The 15,425-nt window shown below is 47.4% G+C and overlaps 1 protein-coding gene across 2 annotated transcripts in view; it reads left to right on the top strand.

Moving 5' to 3' along the window:
• Window positions 1-502: 502 nt before the first annotated feature.
• SLC6A11 (solute carrier family 6 member 11) overlaps window positions 503-15,425 on the top strand; it is a 122,282-nt gene continuing 107,359 nt past the window's right edge. The window contains exons 1-4 of one of the 2 annotated variants that reach the window (XM_073787701.1): window positions 503-1,107; window positions 4,023-4,157; window positions 4,273-4,413; window positions 7,919-8,009. In XM_073787701.1, the coding sequence (XP_073643802.1) occupies window positions 852-1,107; window positions 4,023-4,157; window positions 4,273-4,413; window positions 7,919-8,009 (623 nt within the window). In that variant the 5' untranslated portion in view covers window positions 503-851. The remainder of the gene's footprint in view (window positions 1,108-4,022; window positions 4,158-4,272; window positions 4,414-7,918; window positions 8,010-15,425) is intronic. The other variant, XM_033865432.2, reaches the window with a different exon arrangement.

Consider the following 15,425-nt stretch of genomic DNA (forward strand, 5'->3'; position numbering starts at 1 on the left):
CTGAGGCACAGAGAGGTCAGATGACTTCTTCCCAAGACTGAGTAGACTAAGATAGGTGGAGCATGAGATTCAAATTACAGTTGCCAGTCTGGACAGACGTGCTTAACTGCCACACTGTCCGGAGTCACTGTGTTTAGAGCAGTGGGTGCCAGGCTGGACAAGATCTGGAGGTGTCCCTTCCCTAGGGGAGCTCACAGTCTGAGCACCGGGAAGAAACCCGGAGTTCATTTACTCCGTTCTTCCTCCAGGTGTGGTCCCTGCCAACAGCATTAGCATCACCTGGGCACATGTTCCAAACGCCAAAGCTCCAGCCCAGCCCCACCCACTGGATCAGGATGTGCAGTTTAACAAGATCCGCAGGTGCTTGGTGTGTACGTTAGAGTCGGAGAAGCCTGTTCTACAGCCACTTCTCTTATTAGAGGTGAGAAACTGAGGCCCAGGAGGTTGGAGGTTACAGAGTGGTGGAACTTCAGGGCTTGGTGCCTGGAGCCCAGCCTAGGCCTGAACGGACCCTTCCACTCTTAAGAGGCCATGTGGGTAGGACATGAGAAGGAAGGGGTAGCGCGACAAGGTGCTCGGCGCGCGCAAAGTGCTCGGCGCGCGCAGTGCGGCGCGCGCAAGGTGCTCACGGGGCTCCCGGGCCCGGCCTAGCCGGGCTGAGGCGACGCGGGCGCCGGGCGGGCCGGGCCGCCGGGCCGCCGCGCGGCGTCCCCGTCCCTGCGCTGGCCCGGCCCGGCCCCTCAGCTCCACCCCCTGCCTCCCCCTCCCGCCTGCTCGCGCCTCCTGAAAAGCCAGCCCGCCCGGGGCGGCGGCGCAGAGCCGGCCCGGCGCACGAGGCAGTCAGCGCGGCCATGACGGCGGAGAAGGCGCTGCCTCTGGGCAACGGGAAGGCTGCCGAGGAGGCGCGGGAGTCTGAGGTGCTGGGTAGCGGCGGCGGCAGCGGGGGCGCGGCGTCCGCCCGCGACCCGCGCGACAAGCGCGACAAGGCAGTCCACGAGCGCGGCCACTGGAATAACAAGGTGGAGTTCGTGCTGAGCGTGGCAGGGGAAATCATCGGGCTGGGCAACGTGTGGCGCTTCCCTTACCTGTGCTACAAGAACGGCGGAGGTGAGGCGACGCGCGGCCCTGAGGAGAATGCGTTGGGGGAAGCCAGCCCTGTGGGGGCGGGGAGCTAGGGGTGAGCGCGAGACCCCTCCCGCGCCTGCGTGTAGGGGGCCCCTCGCGGAGAACGCCGGCCCGGCCCACCTGGCGAGCGAGCTTACCCCTGAGCAAGGCCGCTGTCCCAGTGCGCATGCGCGCCTCGCACCTGCGTGTACCACCTGCTAGCACGCGGGGACTTGTCCGCCAGGTGTGTTCTGTCCCAGCGTGAGGTGCAGACCGAGACGAGGAGCCCTTCATGTTTGGGGCAGGAGACAGACCCTTTGAGCCTCAGCTTTCCTGACTGGAAACCTGCATGAAGGAAAGGGGCTCATAATCTGAGTAGGCTCGGGTTTTGAGCGCTTGTTGAAACGCCAGCCTCCGTACTAAACTTTACTTACACCGTCTCATTTCATCCTACAGTCATCTTTGTAGGTAGTGCTATACCCGTTTTGCAGATGAGGAAACTAAGGGCCAGAGAAGTCACTCACTTAATAAGGGGTAAAGATGGGATTCTGACACCAAAGGCCTGGTTTTAAAGTGGGATTGGATGACAACAGGGAGAACTTTTAGGTGAGGCATTGCTGTTTGATTCCCTGCCTTTCATTTGCTCGTAGGGCCTTTTCTAGGGCCTATTTTCAGGACTGTCTGGTGGGAAAATGGGCAGCCAACAGTTTCTTTTACTGGTCTCAGTCACTCATGACAAATAGCAACAATAATAATTGGATGTTTAGAAGATGCTTAAAGCTTGCAGGGGTCAGGGAAAGGAAGGTGATGAGAAGGTTGTTTCTAGAGACAACGTGTCCGACTCAGTTTGGTGGAGATGCAGCAGTGAGTCCTCAAATCTCCCAGCCCAAGGAAGGGGCTCCAGGCTTTAGGAGCCCCCGACCTGTCATATCAGCAGGACAGCTGGGAGTTCCGTGGCAGAGGACTTTGTGAAACCTTGAGTGGCACAGTTTCCGCAAGGAGAAGTCTGTGTCTATGTTTTCCTCCCTCTATTTGCTGTGTCCCTCCAGCAGATCCCCAGACCCCAGTGAAGGTGGCTCAGGGGTTGGCAGGGACCACACTGTTAGGCTTCGTGGAGCGGGACTTCCTGTGCGGGCAGCTGCAGGGAGAGTGAAAAGGGTACTGCTTGGCCAGGGCCCTTTCTTTGGAGACATTCATCCTGAAGGCACAGCCTGCTCCAAGCCTGCCCTGCACTGGTAATGAAGTGGCCGCCAGTGTTGGTGGCTTGGCAAGGGGGAGAGATGGAGCAGACCCAGAGACCCCAAACGTGCCCTGTGCCCTCATCTGGGAATCCGCCTCTCTTTGTACATTCAGCCTGTGTAAGCTGCCATGTCGGCTTAGATGCCTGTGGAAACCCTTTGGGATAGTCCCAGGCAAGAGCTGTTTTAACATCTTTTTTCTTTTTCTTTTTTAAATACGGGAAATTCTTATGCCAAAACAACAACAAAAAATGCATTCCTAAAATCAGAAAATAGTGTAAGTTGCATTAATTACAAACTCTGCCTTAGATGAAAAAAAAGGTTGTAGTGAGTCAAGTTTAAAAATGAGTCATTTTCTTTTTACTCTAATGAGACAAGAGTCTCCGTTGGGTGCACAGATATCCTGGTTTAATTGAGCTAGTTATCCAAAGGATTACTAGCTTTGTGAACAGAGAGGCCACAAGGCTTTCAGAAAGTGTCATCTGTTAGGTTCTAGAGGATTCACAGGTAAATTACAGCATATTCGGGAAACTTCTGTGGCTTGTTTTAATCACTTAGATTTATATTCAGCAAACAGACCCTCTTATCTTTTACACACTTTTTGCCTTCTAATATAGTTGGGGTATCTGCTTATCAACTGTTTACCTTTTTAAAAAAATCTACACAGCTCTACTCATAAATTGCAACAATAGTTTAGTATTTCTTTCCCAAGGTGAAACTTTGTAAAAATAGAAAACTAAGACCTTTTCAAAACCTGGTAAATATTGTCCTATTATCAGGATTGATCAAAATCGTTGCTTTCAATCCTGTGGTTAAAGGGACTCATTTAGCAGAAAGCAATTTCAATGAAAGCCTTCATTTGTGAGATCAGATGGTGGGGAATAGCGTGTGTTTTCATGCTTTGTTATTAGACGAGAGAGAGAGAATGAGGGATTTGGGAAAATCCCTTTCTTCTTGTAATGGCTCATGTTCACCTCAGTTATTTAATTTGTTTCACAGAAAGGCTCAGGCAGTGGGTATTGTGTTTCAAGATGGGAGCACTAAAGCTTACGGTGGTCTTTTCTCAGATTGACTCAAAGCCAGCCTCTCTGGACGGATTCTTGCTACGAACTGCTTATAACTCAGCTTCATACCTGGGGCTCATGTACAAGGGGCTGTTACTGCTCATTGTATATCTCCTTGAGAATGCCTTTCTTTATGAAGACTTTTTGCAGGTCACTTCCCAAGTAAGAAGAAGAGGTCCCCCTCCCCTGGCCTGTTGAGGTTACTTTAGAATATAAAAGAAGGATGTAGCGTTCAGGGAGGGAATGAATTTGACCTGCGCTGGAGGGTAGAATGCATAAATAAAAGAATCAAGCATATAACACAATTTCTTCTACATTATCATCTTAGCTGCACAACAGTTCTGTGAGATAAGTGGTGCCGATATTAAGTATTAAAGCCCTATTTTACAGTTGAGGAAGTTGAGGCTGGGAGATGTGACATAAACTTGTTCAAGGGAGTAGGCAGCAGAGAGCACAAACCCAGGCTCACATTTTCTGACTCTGGTCCTCATAGCAGGAACTTGAACTCAAGCTCAGAGCACATGAGGTATTGCCTCTGGTAGGTGCTTATTAAAGGGCTGAACGTGAAGTGGTAGAGGCAATTTTAACCTCATTCGCTTACTTTGCATCCTTGCAGGGGCATTCCTGATTCCCTATGTGGTGTTTTTTATATGCTGTGGGATTCCTGTTTTTTTCCTGGAAACAGCTCTGGGACAATTTACGAGTGAAGGTGGCATTACGTGTTGGAGGAAAGTGTGCCCTTTATTTGAAGGTAAGTGCTGAGTTAATAACAAAGTAAAAGGGTTCCTGGGTGATGTCAGGTTGTGAAGGGCAGCTTTTAACAAGGCGGAGAGAGACAAATCACTGGCTTTCCTTCGTTCTTTCAGGCATTGGCTATGCAACGCAGGTGATTGAGGCCCATCTAAACGTGTACTACATCATCATCCTGGCGTGGGCCATTTTCTACCTGAGCAACTGCTTCACCACCGAGCTCCCCTGGGCCACCTGTGGGCACAAATGGAACACAGGTATGGCCTCCAGGGAGGGTCTCTCTGATGGTCCTGCTGAGGGACCTGGGATTGGTGGTATGTCATGTCTCTTGCCATGAGTCCAGATTCCAATGAAAGTGTACCTGTTCTGTACACTCTTCAGCTCTGAACCTGAGCTGAGTACTGGCCCAGGGATTGGCACAGGGAGAAGAACTGTGATGCTCTTTCCTTGCTTTGCCAAATACAGAGACTGGACCCTTCCTGCACAGAGTAGGGATGCAGGGAAGAAGTACTAAACTGAGGTTCGGGGGGTTGGGCTGCAATTGCAGCCCTGCCTCTGAGTGTCAGATTTTCCTCTGTAAAATGAAGGGGTTAGACTAGATCAAGGGTTGCAGACAGGGGGCCTGTCAGCCAGTTAGGCTTTAGATCAGTGACCAGCAAATTTCAAAAATGTATTTGGTTGTCAAAATTGAAAAATCAGAAGGCTTGACATGAAAATCCAGATTTTTCAGCTTCTCTTGAAAAATTAAAAAGATCTGGCCAAACCAGAGCCACATTCCCACATTCTTACTTGGCAGCAGGGGCTGCAGCTGAGAACCGTCTGTTGCCTTTGCTTGAAGCTTCTGTCCTCAAGCTGGCCACAGTCCCCACCCAGCTCACATTGCTCATTTACTCTACCTGTCCTACCCAGGTAGATACTTGAATTCACCACCCTCCTCCTGCCTTGAACGGGTAACTTTTTACATTACTTTGGATTCTAATATACTGTTTACTTTTCAATTTGTCATCCTGTCAGGATTGAATCTTACAATCTAGGGAAGGCAAATACTTCTCAACCCCTGTCTTTGGAGGCTGTGCTCAGTGCAGACATCACTAGTCGATTGTAGAATGCTTTCCTTTTGAGTCTAGTCTTGGCCTCAGAACTCTGCTCAGTAGTCTAGGCAGCCACCACCTTTTGACTGGAATCAACACACATGCTTTAACCTGTTTGCCATTTGTGTTGTAACCTGTGGTTAGGTTGTCAATGGAAGTGGCCAGTCATCCTGAAAGCTGAGACACAGTAAGACTGGGTAGGATGTTGGTCACCAGCGGAAGGAACAGTGGGCATTAGACCAAGAAAACGCTGTGAGCTAGCTTCTATTCCTGCATGACTTTGCCTTGCTTCCCCCACCCACCACATTTTGTGGGGTCTTGTTTATCAAACTAAAATTCAAGGACATGTTCTTGGAGGGCTGTGAGTCCTCCCTGATAATTTAATTGTGCATCTTTATTTTGAGGATATTCTAAAAATATGTGCATGTTCTGGATCATCTGCACAGCCATCTTATAAATGAGGACGGTTGGGGGATCTCAGTGCCTGACTTTGTCCGTGTTTACAATTTAAGATGCATTCTTGGTGAACAGGATGATGGTGGCCAAGGGAAAACGAGCAGAGAGATTTAATTCATAAATGGTCATTGATGCTAAGTCCAGCCAAGAATGCAACAAACTGTAGGAACAAAGGATTTGCAAATTTGTGACCGGAGAAAAATGGTGGTAGAATTGAATCTCAAATAGTGCATGGAAAAATACGCAAGCTTGGGCTTCCCTGGGGGCGCAGTGGTTGAGGGTCCGCCTGCCGATGCAGGAGACACGGGTTCGTGCCCTGGTCTGGGAAGATCCCACATGCCGCGGAGCAGCTGGGCCCATGAGCCATGGCCGCTGAGCCTGTGCGTCCGAAGCCTGTGCTCCGCAACGGGAGAGGCCACAACAGTGAGAGGCCCGCGTACCGCAAAAAGAAAAAAAATACGCAAGCTTAATTCCATAGACCCTGCCTCCTACCTGTCAGTTCTGTTTTTCTGTTGGGAAATCGATTTAATGTCACAAGATGGCATTATCATACACATCCGTTTTATGCTATCAATTTGAATTGTTGGTTCCATAGTATAGTTGGCATTTAACTTGTAAGTTCTGGTTTTATAGGTGTTTGAATACTATAATCACAGACTTTATAATTCATTACTTATTTGTAAAAGATTAAATGTCATTTTAATAAAAAATACCATGTCAACCTTGGGTGTCTGAGACATTTTTTTGCTCTAGAAAAAAATATTTGAGAAACAGTGTTTTAGAGAATCTGATCAAAGCTAAGGGCTCCTCTCCAGAAAAAGGCACAAGTGTACATTCAGGCATTTTGCCTATAATATTAGGTTCCCAGACTTCTCTTAGGACTGTCTGTGGACCCCACAGACCATCTCCTTTCCTAATATGGTTAGCACTTGCCCAGAGAAGTGGGAAGGGGGCAGACACTTGGGGAACTTTTCCCCAGTGGGCTGCAAAGCTTTCTTCCACTGATTGCATTCCCTTTTCTCTGAGGGCGCGTGAACACTTGTGTGAAACATCACATATAGGAAGGCTTCCTGTTCTGGAGATTATAGATGGAGTTGGAGGGCTCGTGCACACATGAGGAGAGCGAAGGGCCAGAGTGAGGCTGAACACGGGCTCCGTGCTGGCCACTGTGCTGGGTGCATGGGCTTTGAAGCGCATGGGTGCAGGAGGCCCTGTCCTCTGGGAGCTCACAGTCTGGTGACTGAGGTAGCTCCGTGAACAGGGAGGTGCAGGAAGGAAACCCAGATCCCATGGTGGCAGACAGAACCAGGCAATAACCATGGCAAAGGAGGTGGAGCCTTGGTTGGAGTTGATTCCGTTTTCTTCCCCTAACTGGCTGGTGACTTGTGAGGGGGGAATGGGTGTGGGTGGGGTCCCTTGACTACTTCTGAACCCTGATTCCTCCTCTTCAGAATAAAGGGCATGGAGAAGGAGGTTCCTTGGAGGACCTTTAAATTCTAACTTTCTTAGAATTCAGGAGATAGAGATCACGGAAGGCTTCTTGGAGGAGAGGTTAACGGGCTGACCTGGGCCTTAAAGGATGAACACTCAGATGTTTTTAACTTGAGATTCAAATCTCTCTTGGTCATCAAGTTTCATGAAATGAGAAGAGATATTCAATAAGTCCTTTCCTGGATTGAGGGAATGATGAAGGAATTAGGGATTCTTTACACATTTGGATGTTATTTTATCCAGTCATCAGGTCTTTATGAGGCAGCTGTGACATTAGCCTCTTCTTCCATGAAGAAAAACTGAGTCTCACCTGCATTACTGGCCCAGGGACACCATGGCTGACGCCCCCCTTTAGCCCCCTTGTTCCTGCCGGGGCCACTGAGCAGAACAGGTAAATGCTATGGACAGGCCTTAGGCAGGGAAGTGGAAAAGGTGAAAGATTCAAGAACCAGGCCAGAGGAAAGAATTGGAAAGGCCATATTCGTGGGAATAGGAGAGAGGAGGTACCCTGCCCCCAAACTTCTCCTCCTGTTTGAACCGAGCCAAGCCTCCCTCTTAAACTGTTTGTAAGTGATTGATTTTCCCCACAGTGCTCTCTGAGCCATGTTTACCCAGAGCGGCTGGGTGAAACCGCTGGGTTGCACCATCGGCCCTGAAGGTTTTCCAAGCTCCAGCCCTCACGGAGGGTAATTTTCCTGTGTTTCTTGTCTTGTTTCCACTGTAGAGAACTGCGTGGAGTTCCAGAAACTGAACGCAACCAACCACAGCCATGTGTCCCTACAGAATGCCACCTCTCCCGTCATGGAGTTTTGGGAGTAAGTGGAAACATCTTGTCTCCTTTGGCCCCGGGGGGGCTCTGTCCTGGTGCTGCTCAGTTAACGTTGCCCCACCCTTGGAAAAAGCCTGACCCTGCCTCCAGCCTTGTACTTCCTGGCTTCTATGGGCATCTGGCTGCTTTGGAAGCCAGAATGGAGATCTTGAGAGGTTTCCCAAAGGGGCAGCTGAGAGAAATGCTTTCTTGTTCTTTGATGACATGTCAGCATGCCTATTTACTTACTGGGACAAGAAGTGCTTGGTAAAATGATGGGCAGTTTAAAAATTCATTTTTAACAAAAGATAAGATCTGGCACGTTTACAATAAACTAAATCAAGAATATATTTAGCCTTGAAAGCAGAAGTCTCCGGGGGGGCAGGTTAGCTTTCTGTCAGTAGCAGCAATGTCATGCGGAAAGGAAGTACATCAACATTAACGGGTAGAGGTTGTAAAGAGGCAGGTTTTCAACGTACTTAGGAAGAGCTTTAGCCTCACAGAGTTGTCTGCAAGTACTTCCGAAGGTTGTAAGCCCTTGTTCCTGGAAGAGTTTGACCAGTGTAGGCCTGCTGATGGTTGTTGGGAAGATGCCTGAATCCACAGACGTTATAGGCAGTAGTTGTGTGGGTGGGCATTTTCCCAGAGACGGGCATTTTTCATCAGTATTCCAAAGAGGTCTGTGGCCCTGGAGTTACGAGAGCTGCCACGTACGGTTGTATAAGTTGTTCACTGCACACCCCTAGAGGGCATGATTTACATTGTGAATGTGCAGAATTGTGCAGTGCCCCAGGAATTGAAGAGCAGTTTCCTCTGTGGGTTGAAGGGTGGCTAAAGGCTTTCTGAGGCTTTTTAATCTGGAAAGGTCTGGCTTCATTGAAGACCCTCCCCTACTTTAATGATAGTGTAGAGGGACAGTGGTTTTAGGAGTGATTTTTATTCTATTCCCAGATACCATTCTTCTCCTTCCCTCTCTAGAGGTCATTATGCTGAATTTAGATTTATCATTCTATAAAATGAATGTAAAGAACATGAGTTTATAATTATAAATATAACTTATTTATATAAATATTGATATAAATAAAATACTTCCCTCTGTACATACATGTGCCTATATACATATATATTCATATTATGTATATCTCCCAAATAATAGCTAAGTCTTCCTTGAATGTTTTAAAATTTTATATTAATGGTATCCATTACTCCCTCTTTCTTATAGCTTTGTTTCTTTGCTCAATATTGGTTTTGAGATGGTCTCCATATTGATACATGTAGCTTCGGTTCATTCATTCTGTTCCTGCTGTATAGTATTTCCATATATAAAGAGTCTACATTGTGTTTACCTGGCTCCTCTTGATGGGCATTTAGACTGTCTCGCATTTCCCAGTATGATTAAGCTGAGTGAATGTCTTGTTTGTGCTTCTCTGTACAAATCAAGTTTTCTAGGCCATACACCTAACAGTGGAATTACTGGGAGGTAGGGTTCATGCACTGTCACTTTTATCAGATTATGTCAAATTGCTTTTTAAAGGAATTGTTCTAATTTACTCTCCAAATAAGAGTAGAACGAGAATTTCTACTTCTCCCCATTCTAGACCTAGGCACTTGTTCTGGTCAGAGTTTTTAAGTTCTGCCAGTGTAATGGATATGAAATTGTATCCCACTGTGTTAAATTTGCATTTCTCTAATTACTTTATGAGGTTGAACATCTTTTCATGGTTTTTTTGCTCCATTTGGGTTTCCTCATCCATTAACTTTCTGCTCATATCCTTTTCTCTTTTCTCATAGGTAGGAGTTCTTGATACATTGTAGGTATTAGTACCCATGCTGCAAATAGCTTTTCTTAGTGTGTGGCTTTTCTTTCTTGTTTATGTATGGTATAAATTGTATTGAATTCAAATTTGCCAATAGTTTTCTATTTGGTTTGCACACTTGGTGTCTTATTTAAGATATAGTTCCCTACCCCAAAGTTGTAAAAAAAATGTTTTTCTGGGTTTTCTTTTTTTGGGGGGTGGTGTTCTTTTAAGAGTTTTAAAGTTTTGTTTTTTCACATTCAGGAATATAATCTACCTGGAATTTTCTTTTTGCATATGGTGCAAGGTAGGAATCCAGCCACATGTATATATGTATTTGCTGAATTGTTCATCCTATCCCTACTGATTTGTAATGCCATCTTCCATATAAAGTTTTCCTACAAGCACATGTCTGTTTAGGGGCTCTCTGTTCTGCTCATCTCTTTTGCTAACTGTGTGTCAATACTATACCTATAGTTTAATTTTAAGCCTTGACCTCATAAGGCAAGTCCATCACTTTGCTCTTTCCAAAATTGTTCTGGTCTTCCAAATGAATTTTAGAATCAGCTTGTCGAGTTAAAAAACAATAATAACAGAACAACTCTGTGGGGATTTTGGTTGGGAGAATATTGAACTTACAGGTTAATTTGAGGAAAACTGACATCTTTGTGATTCAGCCTCTCTGTCCATGAACATGGTATACCCCTCCATTTATTTAGGTCTTTTTTTTTTTTTTTTTTTTTGCCGTACGCGGGCCTCTCACTGCTGTGACCTCTCCCATTGCGGAGCACAGGCTCTGGACGTGCAGGCTCAGCAGCCATGGCTCACGGGCCCAGCCGCTCCGTGGCATGTGGGATCCTCCCGGACCGGGGCACGAACCCGTGTCCCCTGCATTGGCAGGCGGACTCTCAACCACTGCACCACCAGGGAAGCTCCTATTTAGGTCTTTTAAAATGCCTGATGAAGTAGTGCTGCCTGATGTGGTTGTCAGAGAAGCAGCATTAGAATCACCTGGTTAGAAATGCAAACTCTAGCTCTCTCCAGACCTACTGAGTCTTAGTCCCAATAGAGCAGCCATATGACATTATGCTAGAGCAGAGGCTGCTCTTGGGGGGTGGGAGGAGGTGCTGTGTGACCTTTTCCAGCCTCACTGGGCTATGGTTTTCCAGTGGAATGTTTAGGACCTGCACATTTGAGTGTCTGCAAAACATGGTCTCTGTGCTCCCTTAGGGAACACAACCTCAAATCCTACACTGGATAAGTTCTCTGTGTAACTTATGTTGCTTTGTACCATTCATTTCCTTTGTAACATGTATGGAAAACCTCGATTAAATTATTATTTGTGCAATACGTTCGATTATTGTGTGAATTCCCCAGGAGGCAGTCATGAAGCAGTACCTTTTCTGGTTTTGCTCACTACTGCCCGTCTATGGAAGGCCCCCAGTGAATATTTACAGAATGTACAGGTACATGGGAGGAAGGTGGCAGGCAATATTTTCTAGAAAATACTACATGAGGAGAGTCAAAGTGGGCTCTGGCAAGAACTCATCCTGTCCCTAAGCTCCCCAGAACAGCACTGATGGCTTTGAGTATCCCTTTGTCATATCCATGTCACCCACTCATTTGGACACCAAGTGGTGGGAGGGGCAGCGAGTCTGTGTCCTCACTTGTAACTGGGCCTTTTTGTCTGCTACTTGGTTATTCAAAATGAAAGTCAATGTGAGAATGAACCCATCGTTCTAGTTTTCTACTCTGATTGCATTTGTATCATCTATGCAATGTTGAATTCTGCATCCTAAAAGTACTCAAATGCTGGTGTGACGCTCCTTCCTTCGTAAGGTGTTTTTATCAGACAGCTCTCATTCATCTTCTCCTCGGAGCTGAACTTGGAATGTAGAGACTCTGTGAGATGTTTGTAGCATCCTATGAAAAGCTATTTGGAGCCACATAAATTTGAGAAGGGCTGAAAGCCATGCCCTTCAGTAAGAATATCCATTACCTTTGATTAACTCAAATTCCCAAACATATTTTCCCGTGCAATCATTTGGACTCTTTCCCCTCATCCCCCACCCATCGCCCACCCCAGAACGCTAGCATTCCACTAAATACAGCCTGGCAAACGCTCTGCTAGGAGAAAGTTCTTCCTTGAATTCAGTCATAGTTTGGCTTCTGGGGCTTTGGATAGAACGTGCCTAATTCCTTTCCCATGTGACAGCCCTTCAAGTATTGGATCAAGTGTCCTTAAAAATGTTTCTTTCCTAGTTCTCTTTGCTGTTTCCTTGTGTGGCTGGTTCCCATCTATAGTGTGCTCTTACTGTCTCGCTCTCACTGCCTCTAACTCCAGGGACCTTATTCAGGGCCACATTGCTTGGTCAGAATGGACTGCCTCAGTTGTGTGCTTGTTCATTCATTCAACAAACGTCTGAGCTCCTGGTGCACGTAAGGACACTTGGCGTAATTGGCAGTGGTGGGAATGTAAGACGCCGTTCTAGCCCTCTAGAAGCGGAGGAGAGACAAGCCTGTAGATTCCCATAAAGTCAGTTACAAGGTGCTGTTTCCCTCCGCAGGGCTGCCCATGGCTTTACCCTGACCTTGGGCATCTGGCATCTTGAAAGTTCATTTTCCTTTTCAGGGAATAATTCATGTTACTGGCTTAGCCAGGGAGAACAGCTCAGGCTCTGGGTCAGTCCTGGGTTCTGGCTCAGGCAGGGGGCCTGTGGGGCAGGGGCGGCTTGTCTTCCTCATGTCAGATTTCAAAATCAGGCCACCCTGGTTTCCCTTAGTAACTCATTATGCATCTGGCACCCACGAGTTTATCTCAATATGTTTGCGGTTTTACATGTTGAGCCTGTGTCCTCTGGAGGGATTGAGTGCTATAAGAGTGTAACCGGCATTGTAGCATCAGATGGGCTTTGGTCTATTTTCACTTCCCTTTCTCAGTCGTCTCATCCCTCTCGCCCAGGGTTTTGCAAGCAACTGCATTCTCGCCATGTATACAGTTGAAATCGCTTTTGTGTGGCATCCATTCAGCACACATTTGTTGAGAGCATATTGTGTGCTGAGCCTGCATTAAGCTCTAAGGGTATTCAGTTCTCTATCTTTATTCAGAAGGATGCAGTCTTGTCTTTCTGGTTTATCTTTCCTGGAGGAGGTTTTAAAAAATTGTTTATTTCTAAATCATGTGGCCACTTGAACTGATTTTAATTTGGACACAAAATTTGGGCTCCAAGTTGCTGAAGTGAAACTCTTAATTCTTGCTGTGGGCCCGGGGCCGCCCCTGCTTCCTTCGTCTTCCCCTCTGCCCTCCTCCGCACCGGCCTTCTTTCTGTCTTTCGTATGTCCTGGGCTTGTCCTAGGCTCAGTGTCCAGCTTTTGCATAGAAGAGTCCCTTTGCTTAGAAGTTTCCTCACCAAGTCCTTGGGTGTCTGGCTCGTTCTTATCATTGAGTCTTAATTCACGTGTCATTTGGGAAGCCCTCCCTGCCCATCCTGTTGCTTCCACTTATCAGCTGAATCGGCACCCCGGTCCCTCTCAACCCCATCTGTCTGTTTTATTGTCTGCGTAGGACTTACCTGAAATCCTTGTGTCTTTTTTACTAGTTTATTCTCTCTCTCCCTCCATTAGACTATAAGCCCTATGCCAGCAAGGACTGTCCTGTTTTGTTCCCTGTTGTCCTGCCAGCACATTCTAAGTGCTCACAAAATATTTATTCAAACACATGGATAGAAGATTGAATGAATGAATGAATGTTTTTTAACCTCGTGGAGTTGTGTCCTCTTACTTTGCTTTTGCCCTGTCTGTTGAAGAGTATAAGTTCCCAGGTTCAGAAACGTAATTCATCTCTTAGATCAGCTCCCTTTTATAGAACTCCTAGTATTATCCAGTCTTGATCATTAAAGATATTTGTATATAAAATCAGCTATGAGGGCATTTGTTTTCATAAATAGTGGATGTCTTACACCGAGTAATGGGAAGCAGTGATTTACGGAACCACAAGAGTTCTGACTGAGATTCCTTTTACATCCTGATGGATGAAGTAAAGGAAGGGAAGTTGCAGTTAGTTGCTAAGCAGCTACTGTGTACCCTGGCCCTGAGCATGGCCCTCCAGGCCTATCGCTTCATTTAATCCACCCACCCAGGGGATACATGATACAGCATCACTGAACAGATTCCCATCTCACTCAGGGGATTCTGAGGCAGGGAGAGGTTAAGGGACTTATCCAAAGTGCCTCTCTTGTCTAGCAAGAGCTGGAGCTGGGCTGAGAGCCGGCCCTCTCTGATCCCACCTGCATCCCTCCACCCTTCCGTACATGCTCCTCCCGCCCATGTCTGAAATGCCATCAGCTTCCTGTTTTATCACGGGGCAGAATCCGACTGGTGTGTCCCTTCTATCTGCAGCCCTGTGGCCCTAGGGTCTTGAAGAGAGAGTTTTGCTGTAGATGGAGATGTATAATTGGTGGAGGGAGGGAGGAACGAATGAGGAATGACTTGTCTCCAGCGCCCAGCACAAACAAAACACAAAACACCTGTTGGCTTTTGTCTTGTTGGATTTCAAGAGGTACCTTTAGGAAATGACTTGAATGTTGCTTTTAATAGAATACTGTGGTTTCCAGCTGAGCCAGGCCTTGAGTGTGAGGCAAGCGGACTCTGATCTACTGTGATGAGAGATGGAAATTGATGCTGGCCTCCTGGAGTATGTTGTGGCCCTGCAGCTGGTGGCACAAGAGGTTCATGAATGACTTGAATTCAGGCTCAGGCAGAGAGTAACTCAGAAGGGGTTGTTCCCAAATTTTAGCGTGTTATCTCGATTCCTTATCACTTCTAATAAAACCAGGAGAAAGTGTTTGAAACTCTCCAGATTTACACACACATACATACACACACACACACACACACACACACACACACACACACACACACACACACACACACACACACACACACACACACACACACACACACACTCTGCTCCATGCTTTCCCTGGAAGACCTCTAAGATGAGGAAGAAGCACCAGAGCTGGGACCTGACTCTCCCACTCACTCCTGGGGGCCCTGGGCAGGTGATTCTGAACCTCACTTTCCTCCCTGGCAAATGGGTGCACCTCACCACCCTTCCAGGTGCAGTCAGCATAGAGTGATGGAAGCAGGGGGGCAGTAACCAGTGATGGAAGCAGGGGGGCAGTAACCAGTCGATGGTGGCTCCGCTCACCCCTGCATCTTGCCCTTTCTCAGCCTGTCCCCACTCTCCCACCCAACAGCTCAGGTGGATGAGGTGTCATTCAAAAAACAGAGGCCTCCTGGTGGGATACCCTGGACCTGGGGGCAGATGCCCGCTCCTGCTCTGGATCTCTCGTCCAGGGCTTTTCCTGATGTCACGTGTGCCTCTCCTGCCCGCAGTCCCTCCGTCGCAGACAGTGGCTCTCTGCCAGCCTTAACACAGAGTGTCTTGGAGGGGCCGACCCCGCCAGGTGTCAGACCCTCCCTGAGCTTTTGGCCACTCATAACACAGAGCTGCTGTACCAGGGGAACCCGGGGGTCTGGGAAGGCTGTGCTGAGTCCTGGTAAGGAGGAGAAGGGCGCTGGGATTCCAGCCACGGAGCAGTGAGGCCCTTTCCGTGGCGTGGGAT

The sequence above is a fragment of the Tursiops truncatus genome, chromosome 10, assembly GCF_011762595.2.
Source record: "Tursiops truncatus isolate mTurTru1 chromosome 10, mTurTru1.mat.Y, whole genome shotgun sequence".
Taxonomy (NCBI): domain Eukaryota; kingdom Metazoa; phylum Chordata; class Mammalia; order Artiodactyla; family Delphinidae; genus Tursiops; species Tursiops truncatus.